This window comes from Arvicola amphibius, chromosome 4, assembly GCF_903992535.2.
Source record: "Arvicola amphibius chromosome 4, mArvAmp1.2, whole genome shotgun sequence".
NCBI lineage: Eukaryota > Metazoa > Chordata > Mammalia > Rodentia > Cricetidae > Arvicola > Arvicola amphibius.
The window spans coordinates 17,341,888-17,363,026 of NC_052050.1; the positions used below are offsets into that span (position 1 = coordinate 17,341,888).

At 50.9% G+C, this 21,139-nt stretch overlaps 1 protein-coding gene across 1 annotated transcript in view; it reads right to left on the reverse strand.

Annotated features, from left to right (window-relative positions):
* Crhr1 (corticotropin releasing hormone receptor 1) overlaps window positions 1-20,728 on the reverse strand; it is a 33,325-nt gene extending 12,597 nt beyond the window's left edge. The window contains exons 1-4 of the mRNA XM_038327188.1: window positions 20,699-20,728; window positions 11,099-11,186; window positions 6,028-6,147; window positions 1,348-1,433 (exon numbers count right to left, since the gene is read on the reverse strand). Of these exons, the coding sequence (XP_038183116.1) occupies window positions 1,348-1,433; window positions 6,028-6,147; window positions 11,099-11,186; window positions 20,699-20,728 (324 nt within the window). The remainder of the gene's footprint in view (window positions 1-1,347; window positions 1,434-6,027; window positions 6,148-11,098; window positions 11,187-20,698) is intronic.
* Window positions 20,729-21,139: the final 411 nt, after the last annotated feature.

Genomic DNA, 21,139 nt, shown 5'->3' on the forward strand with positions numbered 1-21,139 from the left:
TTGGGTTCAGTGAGAGACTTTGCCTCAGTAAGTAAAGTGGAGAGTGATCTGGGAAGATGCCCTCTAGTGTCCACACAGCACACACGTTTGCATGTACTCACATACATGGGATCAGGAACATGCACATACAAGCATACCGCAGACACATGTGAAAATGCCCATTCCCAGGTTGTCCCTGGGCAGCTTGACCTTATAGGTTCTGGCTGGGCTTCTGGAACCTGTATGTGAACAAGTGCTCTAGGTGAGATTAAGCAGGTCTGGAAATCGCAAGATGAGATGGAGGGTCTCTAAGTTCCTTTCTAACTCAGACTTTCAGATGATGGAATTCCCAGGATCCTCTGGACCAGTCTGTCTTCCTCCTTCCTGCAGCACAGGGACCTGACAGCCTGACCCCATAGATGGGGTAAGGGTGACGGTAGGTAGAGGCAGTGACAGAGGAACCCACACATCCATGCACCTTCCAAAGACTGTAAAAACCAAAGACTGAGACTAAAGACTGGCACATCTGGAGAGTGGATATGATACAAATATAAAGAGAATGAAGATGCTTGCTCTAAACTGACAGGGAACAATCTCTGGGATAGATGACTACAGGAGGAAGCAAGCGTCAAGTAGTTTGTTTAACGGGTGAAGTTTGGTTAAAGCCAAAAACATTATGTAGAGACACACTGACTCGTACACACAGAACACGTGAGAAACTGGCTAGGGATAGCAATAGGAGGGGGGCTCTTCTTGCTGTATTCCCATCTGTACCTTTTAAATTTTGCATTCCATGTAAGCAACAGCTGTTCAAAACCATTGATGTTTTGTAAAGCATCTCTGGGGCTTTTTCAAAGTGAATCATCGCCCCACTTCCAGCCTTGGCTCTGACATAGGCCCCAGGGCTGGACCTTGATGTCACTGTTTGGTGTGATCCAGCTACTGTCTGGCTTGACTGCACCCCAGCCTTGTCCCACACCCAGTGAAAGCAGCCAAAGATGAATGAGAGAGGGAAGGGGGGAGAGAAGGAGGAAGGGGTAGGGATGTGGGGAAAGAAAGAGGGAGGCAAGAAGGGAGGGAAGAAAGGAGAGAGGGAGGGGTAGGGAAGAGAAGGGAGGAAGGAAGGGAGGGAGGGAGGGAGGGAGGAAGGAAGGAAGGAAGGAAGGAAGGAAAGAAGGAAGGAAAGAAGAGGGACCAGGACTGAATTCACTATCCTTGGCACCCCAGTGGCTCCCCACCAGCTTCCCTATGGCAGAGTCTCAATACCAGCTTCTGAAAAGTTCCCAGGCCCCAACTGGCCATGTGGCAGGCACCCAGCTTGTGCTGGTGGCCCTGGCCTGCTCCCTCAGTATGGCAGCCTATTCTCACCTCTTCGTTGAGAATCTCCTGGCACTCGGAGTAATTCACGCGGGCTGCCCAGCTGCCGTTGGCCAGGCACTCCCGGTAGCCATTGTCTGGGAAAAGAAGAAAACCATGACAGAAGAGACATCTGTCTGTTCACACATCTGAGCTAGCACAGGGCCTGCTACCTGGGAATGCCAGAATAAAACTGGGGGAGGGGCTTCCTGATTGTCCCATGTCCCACCTCTTTCCACCTCCTGTACCACAAAGGTACTGTTCCCTACAAGCTTCCCACAGGGCGTTGGCTCTGTTAGCCCAAACTGGCATCATCATGGGCTTCCCTCACCCCTGAGGCCTATGTCCTCACAAACGCTCTACAGTGGTAAATTTCCTGGTTGCTATTCTTCCAAGATGTTCTCGTTTGGGGTCCTGCATGACAACAGAGAATGACAGATCCTGCGACTTGAGATACACGGAAGTGGTGGTGTACGTATGCCTTAAATCTTGTCACTCAGGAGACAGCAGCAGGCAGATCTCTGCAAGTTCGAGGTTAGCCTGGTCTACATAGTGAGTTCCAGGCCAGCCAGGGATACATAGTGAGACTGACTTTAAAAAAGATTCGCGGGGGGCTGGAGAGATGGCTCAGAGGTTAAGAGCATTGCCTGCTCTTCTAAAGGTCCTGAGTTCAATTCCCAGCAACCACATGGTGGCTCACAACCATCTCTAATGGGGTCTGGTGCCCTCTTCTGGCGTGCAGGCATACACACAGACAGAATATTGTATACATCATAAATAAATAAATATTTAAAAAAAAAAAAGATTCGCGGCCAGGCAGATCTGGTGGATGATACATAGTGACTGCTCACAGGGGTGGTTTAAATGTTGAGGTTCCTTGGGTTGATCTCTCTGTGTGGAGTTCACATATTAGGTGTTTCGCATGGGTCAGACTTACAGAAGGTCCCAATAGTACCACTTCTCCATAGCATGCCTTATGTTGGAGACTATACAGGGAGGCCTTTTTGGTAGAAAAGGACAGATGGCGGGGGGGAGGGGGCTCTTGTGTCACTGTCAGACTGGGCTGTAGCTAGAAGTTCACCTCCTAAGGAGGCTTGGCGGGGCAGTTAGGGCTTCTCTACTTAGCTTTAGAGCCTTGGAACACAGGATTGCCCGAAGAACCCCTTTTATCCATTTCCTGGATAGTGCCTTGGGTAGCAGAGCTGGGGGATCCACTAGGGATGGAGATCAAGGAGTCACACTCTGCTCCCCTCCTGTGCTGTCCCCCTCCCTCATCTGCATTTCTCTGGCATCAGTACTAAGCAGCACTGCTCATAGAAGAAACTGAGCTCTGAGTCATTTCCACTGGTGTCTCTCTTGGCTGGAGTCCACTTTGTGGCTCCAACTGACCCACAGGCTGGAAGAGGGCTGGGGAAGCTGCCAGAGCCCCAGTCCCTTGGCTTGAAGACCTTACAGGGGGGCCAAAGGCATAACTCAGCTGTGGCTGAGCAGTTGGAGTGCCTCTCGGTCCCTCCATTCATCTCCAAAGGTGGAGATGCTTCAGTTGACCTCTGAGGCCCATCAGCCTAGGAGCTGCCTCTATTGGCAGCATCAGGACCAGAGATGCAGAATGAGGGATCAGGGGAATTGATGCTGCCTCAACAGAGGGAGCTGGTTTGACCTTCCAAGCTGAAAGGCTGTGGACTTCTCTCTTACCTCAGAAGCTGCTCTAGCTGCAGCGACCTGATGGGGAAAATTATCTTTATGGATTTTCCCAGCTCTGTTGGGCCTCACCGTGAACAGATCTGAATCCTAGGCAAAGCTATGATCTGCGCCGAGTTGGAAATGAGGCCACAGGCTCTTTATTGGTGTTAAATAAGAGCTGATCCCCAAGGGGCTCATGATGAGGATGCTCTGGGATATCTGTGGGGACATGAAGCCAAGAACAAGGGGACTGATTACAGCATCAACCAGAGGCTGCTTGGAATGTCAGCAGAGAAAGGGGCTTAGGGCAGAGATGGTTAGGGAGAGCATAAAGCAGAGAGAGGAAGCCCAAAGGAGGGTTCAGAACAGGGTCCTAGAGTTACTGAGTCTGGGATTAAAGGCTGGCACCACCCTTACACAAGCTGAGTGGCCTTGGGTGAGTCACTTGACTGCTCAGCTTCCCTATCTTGCGACACTCTGGCCTCTTTGGGTTAGTATTTTTTTTTTTTTTTTTTTTTTTTTTTTTTGGTTTTTCGAGACAGGGTTTCTCTGCAGCTTTTTTAGAGCCTGTCCTGGAACTAGCTCTTGTAGACCAGGCTGGCCTCGAACTCACAGAGATCCGCCTGCCTCTGCCTCCCGAGGGCTGGGATTAAAGGCGTGCGCCACCACCGCCCGGCTTGGGTTAGTATTTTTAGTTAGCAGTTGGAAGCATACTGGACATATGGTGTCCGTCCTGTGTTTATTATTGTTGTCTCTGAGTTGTATTTATATAACCTTACATAATAGGACCTATTACTTGTCTCTATCCAAAGAGGTGCAGGTGGAGATTTTATAAGAATCATCTTTGTTCAACAGCTTCCCTTGCCCCACCCCCGTCTAGCATAAGGGTGTCTGGAGCACATTCCCAGGCTGGACCATTGGAAGCAGCAGGCTTTGACCCAGAGGGACCAACTGACCCTGAAGGAAAACAAGCCTCACACATAAGGGCTTGTTGCCAGGGAGGAGCCAACTTCCTCATCTAATTGCTGAGCTGAGCAGTCCTCCTGGAGGAACATGGGAAAATGGATATTTTTGGAAATGTTTCCCATCCCTTTGAAGATCTGATGCTGCAGGAGGGAGGATGGTAAGGAGCAGCCTGGAAGTCCTAGCAACACCTCATCAGTAAATGAGTTAATTAGAAACTAATGATTAGGAGCAGCTCTGCCCCCTCCTGATGCCACCGTGGTTGCATTCCCAAAGTCTGGCACAAGCAGCTCCTGCATGGGGAGTCTGGCAGCCCATGCCAAGAAACCAACATCTCAACTTTCTCTTTGGAGCTCTTGGGTGAGAGGGGAATCCAGGGGATACCCCATCCCACTCCCATCAATCCTGTGGATAGAGAACAAAGTCCTAGAGAGGGCCCAAAGCCAAGGGCTCTTGAACTATGGACAAACAGATGGATACAGAGCGCAGGGTGGCTGGCTTCTACTGAAGGCAGGGCCCATGTAGACCATAGCACTAAAGCCCAACAGGACTTGTCCAGGAAACTTTGGATATCCAAGTTGAGGATACCCGTGGAGAATGGCTGGGTTCAAAAGTGGGCAGGGTTGTAACCACAGACAGCCTGGAAACCTCCACTCAGGAACACAGGCAGTGGGTGGGGCACAGCAAGGAAAGGCTACGTGGTGGGTGTGAGCAGAGTGTCTGAGACCGCGCAGCAGGCAGGCAGGGAGCTGACCGGACAGGCTCTGGGGCTGCTGCAAAGAGACAGACCCTCTGGGGAGCTTGGGTGTGCCAGCCCGCGCTGCCTCTGTCCTGGGACAAGGTGTGGCATGTATGCAGAGCAGCATGCAGGCCTGGACTCCTGAGTTCGGCTTCCACCTTCAGGCTCTGTGACCCTCATTAGGTTATCAACCAAACTATTCCTCAGTTTCCTCTTTACAAAAATCACGCCCTACTACATCAGAAGCTAGCCAATGGTGCACCACCAAGCCTCCTCTTCGTCTTTACTTCCTACTGGATCTCTCCTCCTAGCCCATTCTAGTACTTTTTTCTCTTTCTCTCTTGACCTCCCCCAGTCATCTTGGCAAGCCCTTCTGGCTGTATTTCTAATTCTAACCCCTTCACCCACTTAGTAAAGGAGGGAGGGGCGGGAGAGGCTTGGGACTTCTGAGCAGGAAGAGGTCCTCACCCCTCTAACCCCTACATAAGGAAGCCAGAGGGTCACAAGAAGGGAGAAAGCACTGATGTCACCCACTGAGTCTTGACATGGGTGACCTGGTATCCGGGCACTTTTTGGAACTTGGGGATCACCCAGCATACCTCCAGGACTCACACAGGGGCTTCTAGCCCCAGGGACCCAGAACCCTTCGTCGTGTAGCCCAGGGCCCCTGGCCTCCATCTGTTTTTCTCTTGATAGCAGGGATCTGAGTCATTGGCAGGAGAAAACAAATTAATTCTGAGGGTGGCAGATGCTCTAGCAAGGAGCTGCAAAGCCCAGCATGAAGGCTGGGCCTCTGGGGAGCAAGGTGTTTACATGGGGATCCAGTATCTGCTTAGTCTGTGGGTCAGTTCTTCCCCATTACACCTGTGGGCCTGGGATGCCGGGATACAAAGCGCTCTCTATCATGGATGTGGCATTCTAGGTGTCCTGTCTTCCCAGAACTTCCCTGCCCTCGGGTCCTTATTAGCAGTCAGGACTATCAGGACCGTTAAGACCTGTCTTGGGAGTGACTGAGGCCCAATGGAACTAACCAGAAGGCTTGTCAACTACAAGAAGAAAAAGTGTCAGGTAGACCAGCCCATTGCAGCTTCACCCCCTTCCAGCTGGTGATTTGGGCAAGTTCCCTAACTTCTCCAGTCCTGAGAGGCCCCAGTGGCCAGATACTGGATGTTAACTCTGCAAGAATCCACAGGAGCCAGCAGAGAGCAGAGCTGGTCCTAGGGGTGTTGCCCCATCGGATTATTTCTCCCACCTGCAAACTGCTGCCCCAGACCCCAGCAGCCTGCCCTCTTCCTTTCCTTCCTTACTTGTCGTGTTGTAGCGGACACCGTAGAAAAAGGCAGGGCAGGGCCGAACCACCAACTGCCCTGCAGGGCTCCTGGGCCAGCAGGTGCCAATGAGGTCCACGGAGGCATTGCAATGCAGGCCTGGGGACAGAGACAACAGGTGAGAGAGTGAGGCCCTGCCAAGGCCCCAGGCAGACAGAAGTCCCTCTAGAGCTCTGCCCACCCTCAGCCCCACTACAGACAGGAAAAGCAACGCCCCAGTGCAGACACGAGTTCAGCCTATAGAATAAGGTGGATTTGTTCCTACAGCACTAGGGAGACCATGGGGTCCAGAGCAGAACAAAGAGTTAAAGTCCTGGCTGGTTTCAGCTGGGCTCCATTGGTGAGGATGCTTCCTTCACAGGGTCTCACACATTCACCCAGCTCTGGGGCAGTAATATGCACTGTCAGGGGTCCAGGGAAGGAAGTGCCCAGCACACCTTCTGCCAAAATGCCTTTTCCCTTCCTTTAACAGTTCCCAGATCCGCTTCTGCTAAGACCAGAGGCGGGGAAAGACCTAAAGACCCAAGCTGCAGCTAGCACCCGCTGATGTCAAGGCCCATTCAATCAGTGAGGTTCCACCCAGAGGAGTCTCCAGCTGGGAACACTCCCCCCAAGGTCCCCAATTGTAGAGATCCTAATTGGAGCTCCAACCCTGCCCACATTTGTCCAGTGATTTGGGGACCCACATGATGGTGGGTGATGCAGAACGGCAAATGTCTCTGGGGTTTTCCTTTAGATGACCTAAAATTTACTCTGGTTATGTGGGAGTTCAAGGCCAGGCTGATCTACAAGAGCTAGTTTCAGGGCAGGTAGGGCTGTTACACTATTTTGAAAAACAAAACAAAACAAACAAGCAAAGAAACGAAACAGAGAATAAAACAGATGTCCTTCCCCAAGGGTGATTGCATCTAGACAGGGTGATGGAGCAAGCATGTGCTATACAGTGAGAAATATTACAGACAATATATGGAGATAAAGACAGACTGGGTGCTCTTTTAACCTGGTATTTCTCTAAAACACTAAATTTAATTACGGACTTGAAAGGAGGGAGGGAGTCATGGATATACGTGGCAAAGAGGGAGCTGCCCATACAAAGGTCCTGAGGCAGGTGTTTGCTGAGGTCTCTGGGGTTGACATTCTTGCCACTGTGTCTCTCAGATAACAGATAAGGTCTCTTTGAAGGGTGGCCCAGTTTCTGCTCAGGCACAGTTGGGCACTGGTTTCTTCTTTCAAGTTGGCTACAAGTTTAGTGTTCAAATGTGCTCAGAGGACCCTTTCCCTGTAGGTAATGCCAGAAGGAAACTAGAACCATGCTCCTGCCCCAGTTAGGAGGGGTCTCCCGTCACCTGCTTCTGGGTGAACCATAAGGGGTGTGAGCACTGGGCAGCCCCCTTTTCAGGTAGGAAGGCCATCTACCCGTGTGGTTTAAGGCTGGTGCCGTGACTCCTTGGAGGCTGCCTAGGGAGCAGCCAGGTGCCCTGGGGCAACCTTGGGCACTCCTGCCAGCGGGAGACAAGTACCCTGGAATGAAAGGGTAGTTGCTTTGTTTGGGTGACAGGGTACTGAGAGAGGCAAGGGGCAGGCAGGTAGGCTTCACTCTGGGTTAAGCTGCCTCTTTAGCAGGGCAAAGAAGGGTGTCTCTGTAGGGTGTGGGCCATACCAGAACAGTAGGTAGGAGACGTGAACCTTTGTCTTGTGGCTCTGAACACTCCCGAGTTTTACACTCAATACCTAGTAGAAGTCCAGGCACACAGTAGGTGCTGAAGAAACTGCAGGACCATATACAAGCTCGGTATATACAGGGGAAACTTCAGGGTTGGCACTGTACCTCCAAGTGACACTTTGTCTCCGAGTAACTGAGGACACTGAGCCCTGGGTATGACAGATCTCTTTCCTTTTTTTTTTTTTTTTTTTTGGTTTTTCGAGACAGGGTTTCTCTGCAGCTTTTTTAGAGCCTGTCCTGGAACTAGCTCTTGTAGACCAGGCTGGCCTCGAATATGACAGATCTCTTAAGTGACCACATAATGTACTAAAACTGAAGTCAGGCCCAGTTGGCTCAACTCCTGTGGCCAGGGCTTGGTAACTGTGTGTGTTCAGTCAAGTAACTCAACCTCTCTGAGTCTAAGGTTCCTTTTCTTTTTTTATTTTATTTTTTTTTAATTTTATTATTTTTTTTCCAGTTTATCTATTTTTTATTAAAAATTGCCATCTTCTCCCCTCCTCCTCCCCCTTCCCTCCGCTCCCCTCCACCCACACCCCCACTCCCTCCCTCTTGAGGCCAAACAGCCATCAGGGTTCTCTACCCTATGTTGAGTCCAAGGTCCTCCCAACTCCCCCCAGGTCCAGGAAGGTGAGCAACCAAACTGACAAGGCTCACACAGAGCCCGTCCATGTCGTAGAGACCAAGCCCATCGCTATTGTCCTTGGCTTCTCGGTCAGACTCCACCATCAGCCACCCTCAGAGAGTCCGATTTGGTCGCATGTTCCATCAGTCCCATTCCAAGTGGACTTGGTGGTCTCCCATTAGTTCTGTCCTGCCGTCTCAGTGGGTGAACGCATCCCTCATGGTTCTGACTTTCTTTCTCATGATCTCTCTCCATTCGCTCCTCATCAGAACTTTGGGAGCTCAGTCCGGTGCTCCTATGTGGGGCTCTGTCATTTTCTCCATCCAATGCCAGGTGAAGGTTCTTACCTTTTCTTAAGAACGGGAACAGAGCCGGGCGGTGGTGGCGCACGCCTTTAATCCCAGCACTCGGGAGGCAGAGGCAGGCGGATCTCTGTGAGTTCGAGACCAGCCTGGTCTACAAGAGCTAGTTCCAGGACAGGCTCCAAAGCCACAGAGAAACCCTGTCTTGAAAAACCAAAAAAAAAAAAAAAAAAAAAAAGAACGGGAACAGAGACCCTTGCTGATTCTGTTGAGATGGCTAAATGAGACACTTAGCATTGTGTCCAACACAAAGTGGACATTCACACACATTAGCTCTTACTATTGCTGTTTGTTGATCATCATTATCACCTTAAGGACAGCGATGGGAACAGGCGACCCAGGTCCTACTGAGTTCCGACTCCACTTGCCTAGAGTCAGTAATTCTATTACTTTCTGGCACAGTCAGATTCATGCCATGATTGTATAAATCGCCAAGTCTGTAACCTGTCACATGATGGGGGCCTTGGCCATGGGAACCTAGCCCCTTCTTACTTCTAGCATGAGACATGTGCAAGGCCCCCAAAGGTTCCAGCACTGTGCCAGCCACTCCGGCCAGACGCCCATCCATCTGTCCCGGGCCCTCCACCCCACCCTCACCATCTGTCTCTGCCAATGCCCATCAGATGACAAATGGCCATAGCGGAGGCCGTTGTGGAGGGTGATGGATCGCATCCTATGAAGCCAGGCAGGCTGGGAAGGGGGTGGGGCATCTAGTACAAATCACGAGACCACTGCCTGGATGCTGCCAAGGATAGGTGACACCTGTGTGGCCCCAGGATGTCACTTCTCTTGAACACAAGCAAGTTAATGGAGCCTGACGTGGCCTGGGGTGGAGAGGTGGGGGGGCTTTCCTCCAGGCATCCTCCCTCCGTGTCCTTGGCTGTGACTGCTCAGGCTGAGAACAATACACCCCCTGCTCATGTCAGCCAGTGGGTAGTCTAGTGCTGGGCTGGCCAGTGCCTCCTTCACCCTGGTGAGTCCTTCTGCCAACTTCCCCACTGGCATTCAACCATTGACTGTTCTACCTCAAGGCTCACTTAAAAACCCACCTTCAGGAAGGCTTCTTGGATTTGCCCTACCTGTGTCCCAGCCTCCCTGACACCTCCACTGTGGTACGCAAGCATTTGGTAGGGCGTACTTTCTCTTCCTCCTAGGTATACAGTAAGTACTTTTAAAAAGCCACCCATGATAATGCCCAGTAGATGTCTGCATTCTACACTTTGTGAAACAGATCCACAAAACTCAGTGCGTTTAACTTCATGATCCCCCATTGGGCAAAGTCCAGGGCATAGTCTTCCTGTGGGTACCCACAGCTGGAGTGCGAGCCAATCCAGCTTGGAGTCAGCACAGGACCCAGCTGGTCGCCACAGACCCAGCACTCCCTTCTTCCACCACCTCTGTGCAGGGACAGCAGGCCACGTGGCCACTGCTCTCAGTTGCCCAAGTCTCTCTCACCAGCCTTAGCTGTCGGAATGAACTCCTCTTGCCTCCTTAACCTTCCTGAATCCATCTCTCCACTGGCTGCTCTCAGCACTGAGGACCTGGGTGAGACTAGGAGACCCTCTCAGCTCCTCTGGAGACATACACGGGATCTGTGACATGATTGACGGCTGATTCCAGAAGGCAAAGATGCATCTTTACCGCGTCTCACCTGGCAACTGCCATCCCTGGGGCCATGTCTAGGGTGAGAGGAGGCCTTGGGATCCAGAAGACCTAGATTTGGGACCAGACCCTGCTAGTACTGACTGTGACACCCTAGGAAACCTATGAAACTCTTTCATGCCTCAGTTTCCCCATGGACAGAGATCAGGTTTTTAGTTCATGGAGGATAAAATAACTATGCAGAAGCCATTAGTCAATGGGTAAGCTATAGGTCTTGGTGAATTTGCATTCATTTAGCATTTTCTATTGGGGAAGCATTGAGCATCATGAAGGAGCCAGATTGCCTTTGCAACCCAGGGTCCAGCACTTAGTGTTTCTCTGTGCCTTGGTCACCTTAGGTGTCTGATGGGGACAGTATCTCAGATCCCTCATGCTAGTAGCATGTAGCCTTACATGTCAGCATGTTTACCAACAGCAGCAACCTGTGTCCTTCTGCCACTATCCCCAGCAGTGAGGCCTGGAGGGCCTTCCCCTGTTGCCCATGGGAGGGTGACCATGTGGCACATTTTCTGAGTGTGTCTCCTGTGTCCACAGTCGAGGTCACTGGCTAACCACAGGCCCCTTTCCACTCAGTGACTTCAGTTCCTGATGTTTTCCTATACAGACCACCGCTCAGAGCCCCAGGGAAGGAGATCGTGGGAGAACCTGGCATCCAGGGAGGTAAGGGGCAGGATGACTCACCAGAGACATTGCTGGCCAGGGACAGGCTCTCACAGCGCTGATCTTGTAGGGAAGTGGACACGGGGTTCAGCCCCAGGAGGAGAAGAGCCTGTGGGCATAAGGGGGTATAGGACGCTGTTAGGGGTGTTCCGCAGTCTGACCTAATGATTCTTGCCCCCTCCTCATCTGCCAAGCATTCTACCCTTGCCCAGTCTTCTGGTCCCTCTCTGAATGTTTGAAATTGCCTTGGGGAATGGAGGCTGGTCAGTGGGGAAGTCTGAGCTACTTAGGCAAAGAGGATGTTTGTCTCTGGCTACTGAAGAAGGCCTCCTGCACTGCTCAGACCTCGAACATGTCTACCTAGGCCCCTACAAATGCACGCACACACATTTGCACACAACCCTCCGCCTTCCCTTCCTCTGTGGCATTTCAGGCCTGTGGTTTTAATGAGCTCCTCCTGAGTCCTCTTCCCCGCCTGACTTCTGTCAGTCATTGCAAATTGTGTTTCATGCATCAAGCTCTTCTGACGTGCTGTGATGTCTATGATGGTTTAATTCTCCCTGGGACCTGCATGGATACGGCTACTAAAGGTGGGGAAACTGAGGCACTGAAGAAATGATTGTGTCTGGGAAGATGGGTCCTTGTTTCAGGGAAGGCCTTTGTCGTTTAACCCTACTGAGGACCCCGTGTTACTCTGACTCCAGGATTTCAGCCCTGCTGGGATGGGAGTGGCGTGGGCCCTGCGACTGGAAGGCTGTCTCTTCTTGAGTGGACACCCCCAACAACGATGATCCTTTTTTGGGTTACCACCCTCTCTACAGGTTAGAGTCTGCATGGGTGGGCCGTGTGACTCTCTGGGCCTCAGTGTCCTGGCTGTAAAGCAAGTGCAGGCCTCCCCTGTGTCTAAGAGCACATACTAGTCTCACTCTTGGCAATCAGGTTAATGAATGATGCTGGCTGTGTTTTGGGTCCACGATGGGTGGTCAATGAGGACGGACAGACTGACTTGAACTCAGTGCTTCAACTGGGTGAGGCAGAAATGGGCTGGAGCTGTGTCTGTTGGAATTCCTTCTGCAAGGGAGTTCAGAGCATGTGGGTGGGGGAGGGGAACTACAGCATGTGATCCTTCCTCTGCTGGGGCCCTAACCATGGTGAGCAAAGAATCCCCAGGTAGGAAGGCAACCCTGGGAGTGTTCTCCACACAGCCACCCCATTCTGTTCTCCTGTTCCCTCTTTGGGGGCCCTAGGATCAAGACCACCACACACATAGCTTGAGAAAAATGGAACCCTAGTTTATTTGACTGTGACTGGGCTAAAAGTGTGCGTGCGTACGTGTGTGTGTGTGTGTGTGTGTGTGTGTGTGTGTGTGTGTCCCCGTCCATCTGTCCGCCTCCCTTCAGAGGCCAGATTTCTATGTTCACCTGTTAGGAATGTCCCCTGTCTACTCCCATCCCAGCAATCCTCCAGCCTCACTAGTACTCACTCCTTCCCCATTCTGTCATCTCTTGATGACAAAGGCAGGCTACTGCCTTCTTTCCCACCATGCATTTGAATTCCTGACCAGGGCCTGAACCCACCTTCATAAGCGCCACCTCTAATCCTGGTGATTTACACAGCCACACTGTACCCTTGATGTCTGTCCAAGTCCTTAGTGGGCTTTAAATTCATTCCCCCACATCAAGCACCCTCCCTCCATCTTACCCCAGGGCTCTCTTTGCTCTTTCTGACACAAGCTTCAGACTCCTCAACAGACCTCAGTCTCACCATCCTGTGCAGGTACAGAAGTCACTCTGCCATCAGCCCTGGGGACAGTGAACTCACCCCTGGGCCTTGGCAATGATCAGGATAAACCCTTTCGCTGCTCTGGCCCTGAGCAATTTCCCATACTTTACTAATCAGTAATTAAGCTACACAGTCTCCAGAGGGTGAAGAAATATCATTAGCCACATTTTCCAAATGCAAAGGCAGAAGTGAAGAGAAGTCACGGGTTAGCGGGTGGCTCTTGTCCGCTAAGCAGAGAGCAGTGTCCTCATGATAAAGCTACACCACTCACTTAAGAGTCAGCAGGAAACCTGTGCTGTCCCCAGAGATGCGTGATGGCTGCTGGGGCTAGAGGTCCCTTCTAGAAAGTCTTGCTCCCCTTCACCTTCTAACACACACACAAATCAACCAACCAACCAACCAACCAACCAACCAACCAACCAACCTCATTTCAGTCATAGGCAAACTAAAGAAATGGCATACTCTGTTGGAAACTATCAGTCCACCACCCGACACCTACCCTTATCAATCTAATACTTAAAACATGCTAAAGCTACAGAGAAACCCTGTCTCGAAAAAAACCAAAAAAAAAAAAAAACCAAAACATGCTTCCATCTTCCAGCTCGCCCTTAAAGAAATATCACACCCCAGTCCCATCTACTTAACCCTGTCACCTCTCACCGTGCAGTCCCTCCTGCTCAGGTACACCTTTGCCCACACAGTCTATGTCTCTTCTAACCCTGCCCAGCACCTGGTGACTCAGCTGTCCTTAGGGTCAGAGCTTCTCCTTAGCCCTCCAAAGCAAAGTGACTCAGTATACCCTTTCAGTGTGCCCGAGTACACCCCCATACCCTGCGCATGTCACGGATGCTCCCAGGGGAGGCCTTGGGGTAGTTCAGAGCGTGTGAAAGCCAGCTCATTACCACACACACTGGACCCAGCTCCAATTAGGTGCCGGAGAATGTAAGGGCCGGAAGCTCTTATTCACACATCTTAATGTCCTGGGGTTCATTAGAGCAGAAACCCAGATTTGTTGGGAAAAAAAAAAAGAGAATCAAATGCCACAGGGCAAAGGGCTCAGCTGACCTTGAACCCTGTTGCTAGTCTGGCTGTCTTGGATGTGCCAGGTCATGGCACCCATTTTCCACCCACAGAGGTCTTGGGCTTCGTTATGCAAAGGCAAATGCTTCTTAAAATTCCTAAGCTGGTCTTTCCTCCCCGCCCCCCCGAAAGGTCAGCTCCGTGGCAGAATCTTTGCCTGTGCCCCCTCCTGCTCTGCAGAGGTTTATAAAAGCTTCCAGCTAATTCAGAAATTATACTTCCACAAAAGATCCAGCGTTTTCCTAGGAATCTCCTCAGACCCGCTGGGACTCTGCCACAGCCACATCAGCAAGCTACTTCTCTGCCCACAGCAAAAGGCTCTCAAGCGGCCCAGGCTAATGCTGACTTCCTCTTAATGGAGACTTGTTTGTTTGAAGACAGGCTCTCAACGTAGTCCAGGATCGCCTCAAACTCAAAATCCCCCTGCCTCAGTTTCCCAAGCACAAGGATTAAAGGCGTAAGCCAAGACACACAGCTAAAACTGGGAATTCTTTTTTTTTTACCCCCAAGATGGGGTTTCTTTATGTAACAGTCCTGGCTGTCCTGGAACTAGCTTTGTAGACCAGGCTGGCCTCAAATTTACAGAGATCCACCTGCCTCTGCCTCCCAATTGCTGGGATTAAAGGCATGCGCCACCACTGCCAGTCAAAAACTGGGATTTCTTAATCTGGAGTCCACACACACACCGGGGGTAGTGTCTAGTGTGTACCCTGTAATTAAGTGTGGAATGGTACCTGTAATTTTAAAAAGCTATTTTTCTCATCACTTCCTCTACTTCTTAACAAGGTCTAGACCTCTACGAAATCAGATCAGGATCTTCTTAAATCAGGCCAATGTGGTTTTATCCTGAAAACCACCACTTCCTTGGCCTCTTCTCCATTGCTCCCTCCTTCCAACCTTAGCGCTGAACACTGGCGGCTGTCTCTTCCGAACCATTTTTAAACTTTTGTGGTGTGTGTGTGTGTGTGTGTGTGTATGTCTGTGTATGTGTGTGTATGTGTGTGTATGTGTGTGTGTTGCATGCCCAAGAGTGTGCAGCACACAATGTGGAGTTTAGAGGAAGATACCAGATTTCGTCCTCTAGTCCTCTTCACCTTATTTCTTTGAGACAGGGTTTTCAGTGATTGCAAGCTCAGTCCTTTAGTTAGGATAACTGCCCAATGAGCTTCCAGGATCTATCTTCTGATGCTGGGTTTAGAGGCATATACAGTGATGTGCAACATTTTATGGAGGCACTTGGGATTTGAACTCAGGTCCTCATGCTTGTGCTACAAGCTCCCTTCCCCACTGAGCCATCTCCTAGGCCTCTAGAATTAGTTTAGGGGGAAAAAGTTTTCAGTATTATACCAGATTTTTTCTTTGGGGTAATCAACCAGCTCCCAAATCATGACATGGAGACTTACTATTAATTAGTTTTAAATGCTTGACCTTAGCTCACGCTTGTTTCTGGCTAGCTTTTTTTTTTTTTTTTTTTTTTGCTTTAACTTAAATTAACCTGTTTCTTTTCATCTATAGTGTGCCTTGGGGCTTTTTACCTTTTCTTTCTGTATGCCCTACTCCATCTAGTTGACTGGTGACTGACTGGCCGCTGGTCATCTCCCTCTCTTTCTCCCTTGTTCTGTCCTCTCTCTTCTTCTTTCTCTTGAGCCTAGATGTCTCCTTCTACACTTATTCTCTCTGCCTGCCAGCCCTGCCTATCCCTCTCCTGCTTTGCTATTGGCCATTTAGCTTTTTATTGGACCAATCAGGTGCCTTAGGCAGGCAGAGCAACACATCTTTACATAATTAAACAAGGGCAGTAGAAACAAATGGAACACACCTTTACACAGTTAAAGTAATATTCCCCAGCATAAACAAATGAAGACAGTTAAACGTTCCACAATACAGTATCTCATGCAAGTTGCCATTTCTAGTCTGCAGAGAAACTAAAACGGTCAGCAGGTGAAGCCAGCAGTGTGCTAGGTTCACTCACTGGCCAGTGCCTGGTTCTGGACCCCAAATAAAACCTCTGTCTCACTGCTAATCTTTACGGGCCTTGGAGGTCAAGTCTGAGAAAGACAAGGGCGTCCTGCCACTCAAAGAGGGCATCTGCCTTCAAGTAACTGCACCAAGGCCCTGGTGAGCACAATCACAGGGCACTCCCAGTGGGAGCGGGAACAGTCAGAGAGAAGCAAGAAAAGCAGCACGGAAGTCTCTGGAGTGCTGGTGGGAGGGCTGAGCCTGACAGCTGCCTGCTCCAGCTCCAGCAACCCCGCCCCCCGGCCCAGGCCAGCACAATCTGAGCTGCCATCCAAGTTCCCAGTGTGACTTTGGCATAAAGGTTAATCACACCCAGAAAATGCTCATTAGAGGCCGTAAATAACCACTTTACGGAAGCTCCATTTGGTCTTTGAGGCACCAAGTACAATTTTCTTTGATGGGACCATTCTATGATTAACCTTTTGGGGAGGGACCCAAGGAGCCACAGGAGGGAGGGAGATGTGGCCCAGAGGCAGCTAGGCCACCCCCACCTCCTCAAAGTCCCCGAAGAATCAGGAGCAGGACCTGCCTTCCTTTCCAAGTTCATCCCGAGAGATGAGCCACAGGGCAGGCATGGCCTCCTCTCAGCACTGGGTCCTCCTCAAGTGTCCCCAGCCATTTCTTCCCCCTTCTATTGAACTCAGAGTGCAGCTCTGAGTGAGTCACCTGCCCCCTGACACCCCACTTCCTTTTCTGGGAAGCAGGGACATTCCTGGGAGCAAGGAACAGGGTGCTCCTGGAAGATGGGGCCAGCAGTGCCATCCTCACCACTTGGTCCCTCTGGGCCCCAGAATTGTCCTTAGCTCTTGGTGTAACAGCCATGAGGGTGCTCCGGCTGCCACCTGCGCCACGCCCAGTCTACTTCAGTCACATCCTGCTCTCTCTGTAAGCTTGCCCTTTTGAAGGGGTTTTCGGCCTAAACAAATGGCTTCCTGTCATCTACCATGTTTGTTTTGCAAGCCCTTGCTGTTCTGAAAGTCTACCGTCATGGAGCCCAAAACCAAGAACTTAATTTGTAGAAGAGTAAAAGAATTAATTCAGAGGCAGAGAGGACCAGGACAACCCCCCCCCCCCGTCTCTCTATCTCGCGTGCGCATGCATGCACACATACACACACACACACACACACACACACACACGTCACAAAGACAAAGAAAGTGTAACTGAGTACAGGGGGAGGGGAGCTAAATAGCATGACCATGAGCTGGCTTCTGGAGGGAGGTAAGCCTGTTGAGGGTGGGTACAATCTGGAGGAGATGCATTCTTGGCCCACGGAGATGCAAGCTGCCAGAATTGGGGGACTCAGACACTAAACTGAGAGAGATCCCGGAGGCCGGGAGAGCTAACTCGGATTTCTGGGTGGCAGACAACTGGGTCTTATCAGTGCCATCGTTTGCAAGTGTGGAAGCTGAAGCCTGGGGAGAAACTGAAAGCCAGAGCCTCCTGTTACATGAGGCAGAGGCAGTATCGTAGGTCCTTGACCGTGGTTTATGGACCAGAAAGGCACCCCCCCACTCCCAAGTGAAGTCAAATCACAGCCCTGCTCCTTGCTTTTGACATTTCTCCCCCGCACCGTGTGTGTGTGTGTGTGTGTGTGTGTGTGTGTGTGTGTATCATAGGAGACTGTGCTCATGTGCATGTGGGTACATGTGTCTGTGCACATGTGGAGGTCAGAGGTTAATTGTGTCTTCCTCTATCACTTCCACACTAGTTTTGGAAACTGGGTCTCCCACTGAGTCTGGAGCTCACTGATTAGCTCAGCTGGCTGACTAGTGAGCCCTGAGACACCACAGGCTTTTTTGCTGGAGATATGAACTCAGGGCCTCACAGTTACGCAGCTAATACTTTAGCCACTGAGCCATCTCTCCTGCCCTCCTCTGACTATTCTGTTTCGATCCATACTCTGAAGGAGCCTGACTTACGCAAGGCCAAGGGGAACAAGCCAAGATGTGAAAGCACACAGGACTCATAGACCATAATTTCCTTCCCCAAGCCGACTCCCCCACTGCACTGAAATGCTAGGATCTGCTTGCAGAAACAAGACGAGTGCCATCAACTCTTCAACCCCCATCTGCTACAGATACACGCTCAGTTATGGGCTGACTGACCCTGGACAGGGGTCCTGGGGATAGCAAAGGACCCCACAGGCAACTCCCAGGACTCCACGGACTCCCAAGTGTCAGGGGTCAGTGGTGGTTCAGACTGCAAGCTGTTCACAGCCCAGCTGAAACGTGAAGGGGACACCTTTGCTTCTGATCCGCAGAGATGCTCAAAAGTTAAGTCAGGGCAAAATGGGACTAAGGGCAGAGGGCAGCAATGTCACAAGTCCTTCCTCTGTCTTCCTGATATGCCCATGCAGCCCTCTCTCCCCTTACCCTGCCCCAGGCCAGTTCCTTCCAAACCATCTCTTTCTGTTGACAGCCGCAACCTGTCCCCATCTGAAGGGAAAGAGCCTGTTTCCCCCCAAAGTGGGCGAGCAGTGAAAGATTATTCCAGGTAGACAAGAAATAATGTATTGTTGCATTTAATTAGCTTAAATTGCTGTTGTGCAGAGAAGAAAAAAATGGAAGGAAAAATCTGCCTACACTCAAGGGGCGGGGGGTGCATGCCTGGGCGTTCCCCACCTCCAGACTGTCTCCCTGGGTCCCGAGCTCCCATGTGTGTTCCCTTATCCTTGCTCCCACTCCTACAGGTCTCTAACCTCCCTTCGTTCATGGCAGGGCGGGACCTGCCCCATCCCAGCTTCTCCCACAGGGCAATAGAGTTTATACTTGGCCTTTGAGGACACAGGAGTATGTCTGCTTGGGCTATAAGCTTCTGGGGGAGGGTCCATGGCTATTTTGATAACCTCAATGAACTGCAAGACCTGTGAATGAATGAATGAATGAATGAACGAACGAACAAATGAATGAACAGACTAACTTTCCCTTTCTAAATCCTTGGTCCAAAGGGTCCTGTGATAATTTCCACAACTTTTAGCACTTCACCTCCCTTCCTTCCTTTCTCCCTCCCCCTGTTCCTTTATCCCTCCCTCCCTTCCTTAATTTTCTTCTTTTTCTACCTTTGATTTTCTGGAACAAGATCTCACTCTAGTCTAGGAACTCACTATGTGCCCTACGCTGACCTTGAACTCAGGGTGATCCTCCTGCATCAGCCTCCTCCTGCTGGGATTGCAGGCATGTGCCACTGTGCCCAGGTCCACCAAGATACTTGGACACCTACTTCCTTCTCCTTTCCTTTTCTCCTCCTGCTGGAGTGCCCTCCCTCCTCTTGTTATGCCTTCATGCATCACATCCCTGCATTGGACTTCAGAGAGACAAGCTCAAGAAAGGCGCACTCCGGCGCAGGAAGTGTGGCTCTGACAGGCTTGTTCTGGAACAGTGGGCAAGTTCCTCTTCCAGCCTCAGTTTCCACAAGTGGGAAATGAGAAGGACATTTGTTCCCAGAATTCCTTTATAGGTATGAATAAGCTCTGGCTCCCAGACCCCCAGGAATGCCCAAATCCAGACCTCTAACTCTGGGGTCAGAGAGCTCCACAGTGGAATAGCTTACTTCCAGGCCCAATTGTATAACCTTGGGAAAACCACTGGACTTCTCCCGGCCTTGTTCTATAAATGGGACTAGTCAGAATGAAACATTTATAGCCAAGAGGTCTTGGAAAGATTTGATGATTCGCTGCATACAGAATAACAAGGGGTCAAGGTCCTGGCTAGCTCCACAGCAAGGGGCTTTCTCCTTGCAGGTGCTTTTTCCTGACTCAGTCTTTCCTACCAGGACTGTCCCTACTTGGTCTCCACATCTCCATTCTGTTCTCAGGAGCTGTGACCACCTACAGCAGTGGCCTTGGCCACCCCATTCTGATGGCACTCACCTGTCTGCCCATTAGGAAGAGAAGTGGAGACGAAGGAGGTCCTTGATAAAAAGGAAAACACAGGGAAAGAGCCATCTACATCAAGGGAGAAATTCTGAGTGCTCCCTGTCCATGGCCCTTTGCTTCCCAATTTCTGGCCTCAAGTTGAGATCAGGAGACTGGTAGCAAGGATCCCACCTGGCCAGTGGACGCCACCCAGCCAGTTCCTCCTGGTTCCTACAGGGTGGGATGTGGCAGAAGGCCAAAAAGATGAGAAAGGATCGACTGTTGATGTGGCTGAAGTTCAAGGGCAGAACAGGACCAGCTCCCTGGCAGACCAGGATCCTGGATATGGGAATTGGTCTTTTTATCTAGACTGAGTCGCAACCCAATGACAGACAGTGAAGGACTGGCCTTCGTAGCTATAAATGAGCACACTATTCAAGGAAAAACATCTCTATCTTCTCTGGGGCACTAGGACCCACTGACTATGCTTAGACTTTCTCTTACATTCGTGACAAGGGACAGGTTGACGGGCATATTAGGGTTTCTACTGCTGTAGGATAAGGATGAGAGAGAAGCCAGCACTCAGTCCTGCCAGGATAATTCTCAAGGTTTTCTCCTAGGCTCCACACCACCGCCTCAGCCCCTAGAGATGCTTGTAACGCAAGTCTCTACAGCAGAGCTGATCAGGTCCAAAGGGTATGGCCATACAGGGCCTGTGCAGTGATCCGGGTGCCGGGGGTGGGGACTGTCGCCCTCAGGTACATCCCAGAAGTGTGCTGCTCAGAGTGCGCATGACCTGTTTGGGCAGGTTTGCCAGAGACAAACAACTCAATACCAGTGCCCAGTGTGCTAAGTCTAAAGACAGAGAGCGACTACTTAGAAACTTGGATGGGAATCTGACCTTGCTGTGACATCCAAGCAAGTTGTCGATAAACTCTTTTCCTTGAACGGGGTCTAGACCAATTCCAGTGTTGTCAAACCGGCAAGGTGAATCACGGGGTGCAGCCGGGACCACATGCTAGTCTGCAGAGGGCTGGAAAATCCCCGTGGTCTTTCTCCCGGCTGGCTAGCTGGAGGACAGAGCTCATTACAGAAGGCCTCACAGAGGAGACGGAGGAACTGCCAAGCTCAGCATGAGGGGAGGAACGGGGAAGACGGCTGGCACCCATGAAAGCAGCAGGTTCCCTGCTCTGAGCTTTAGTGGGTGCAGGCTGCTCACCACACAAATATTTCCTGCTTTAATCCTCATCATTGTCCAGGTAAAGAAGGTACAGAATCCGGGAGAATGGTGTGACTTCCTGAAGGTCACCCGACCAGGAAGCGAC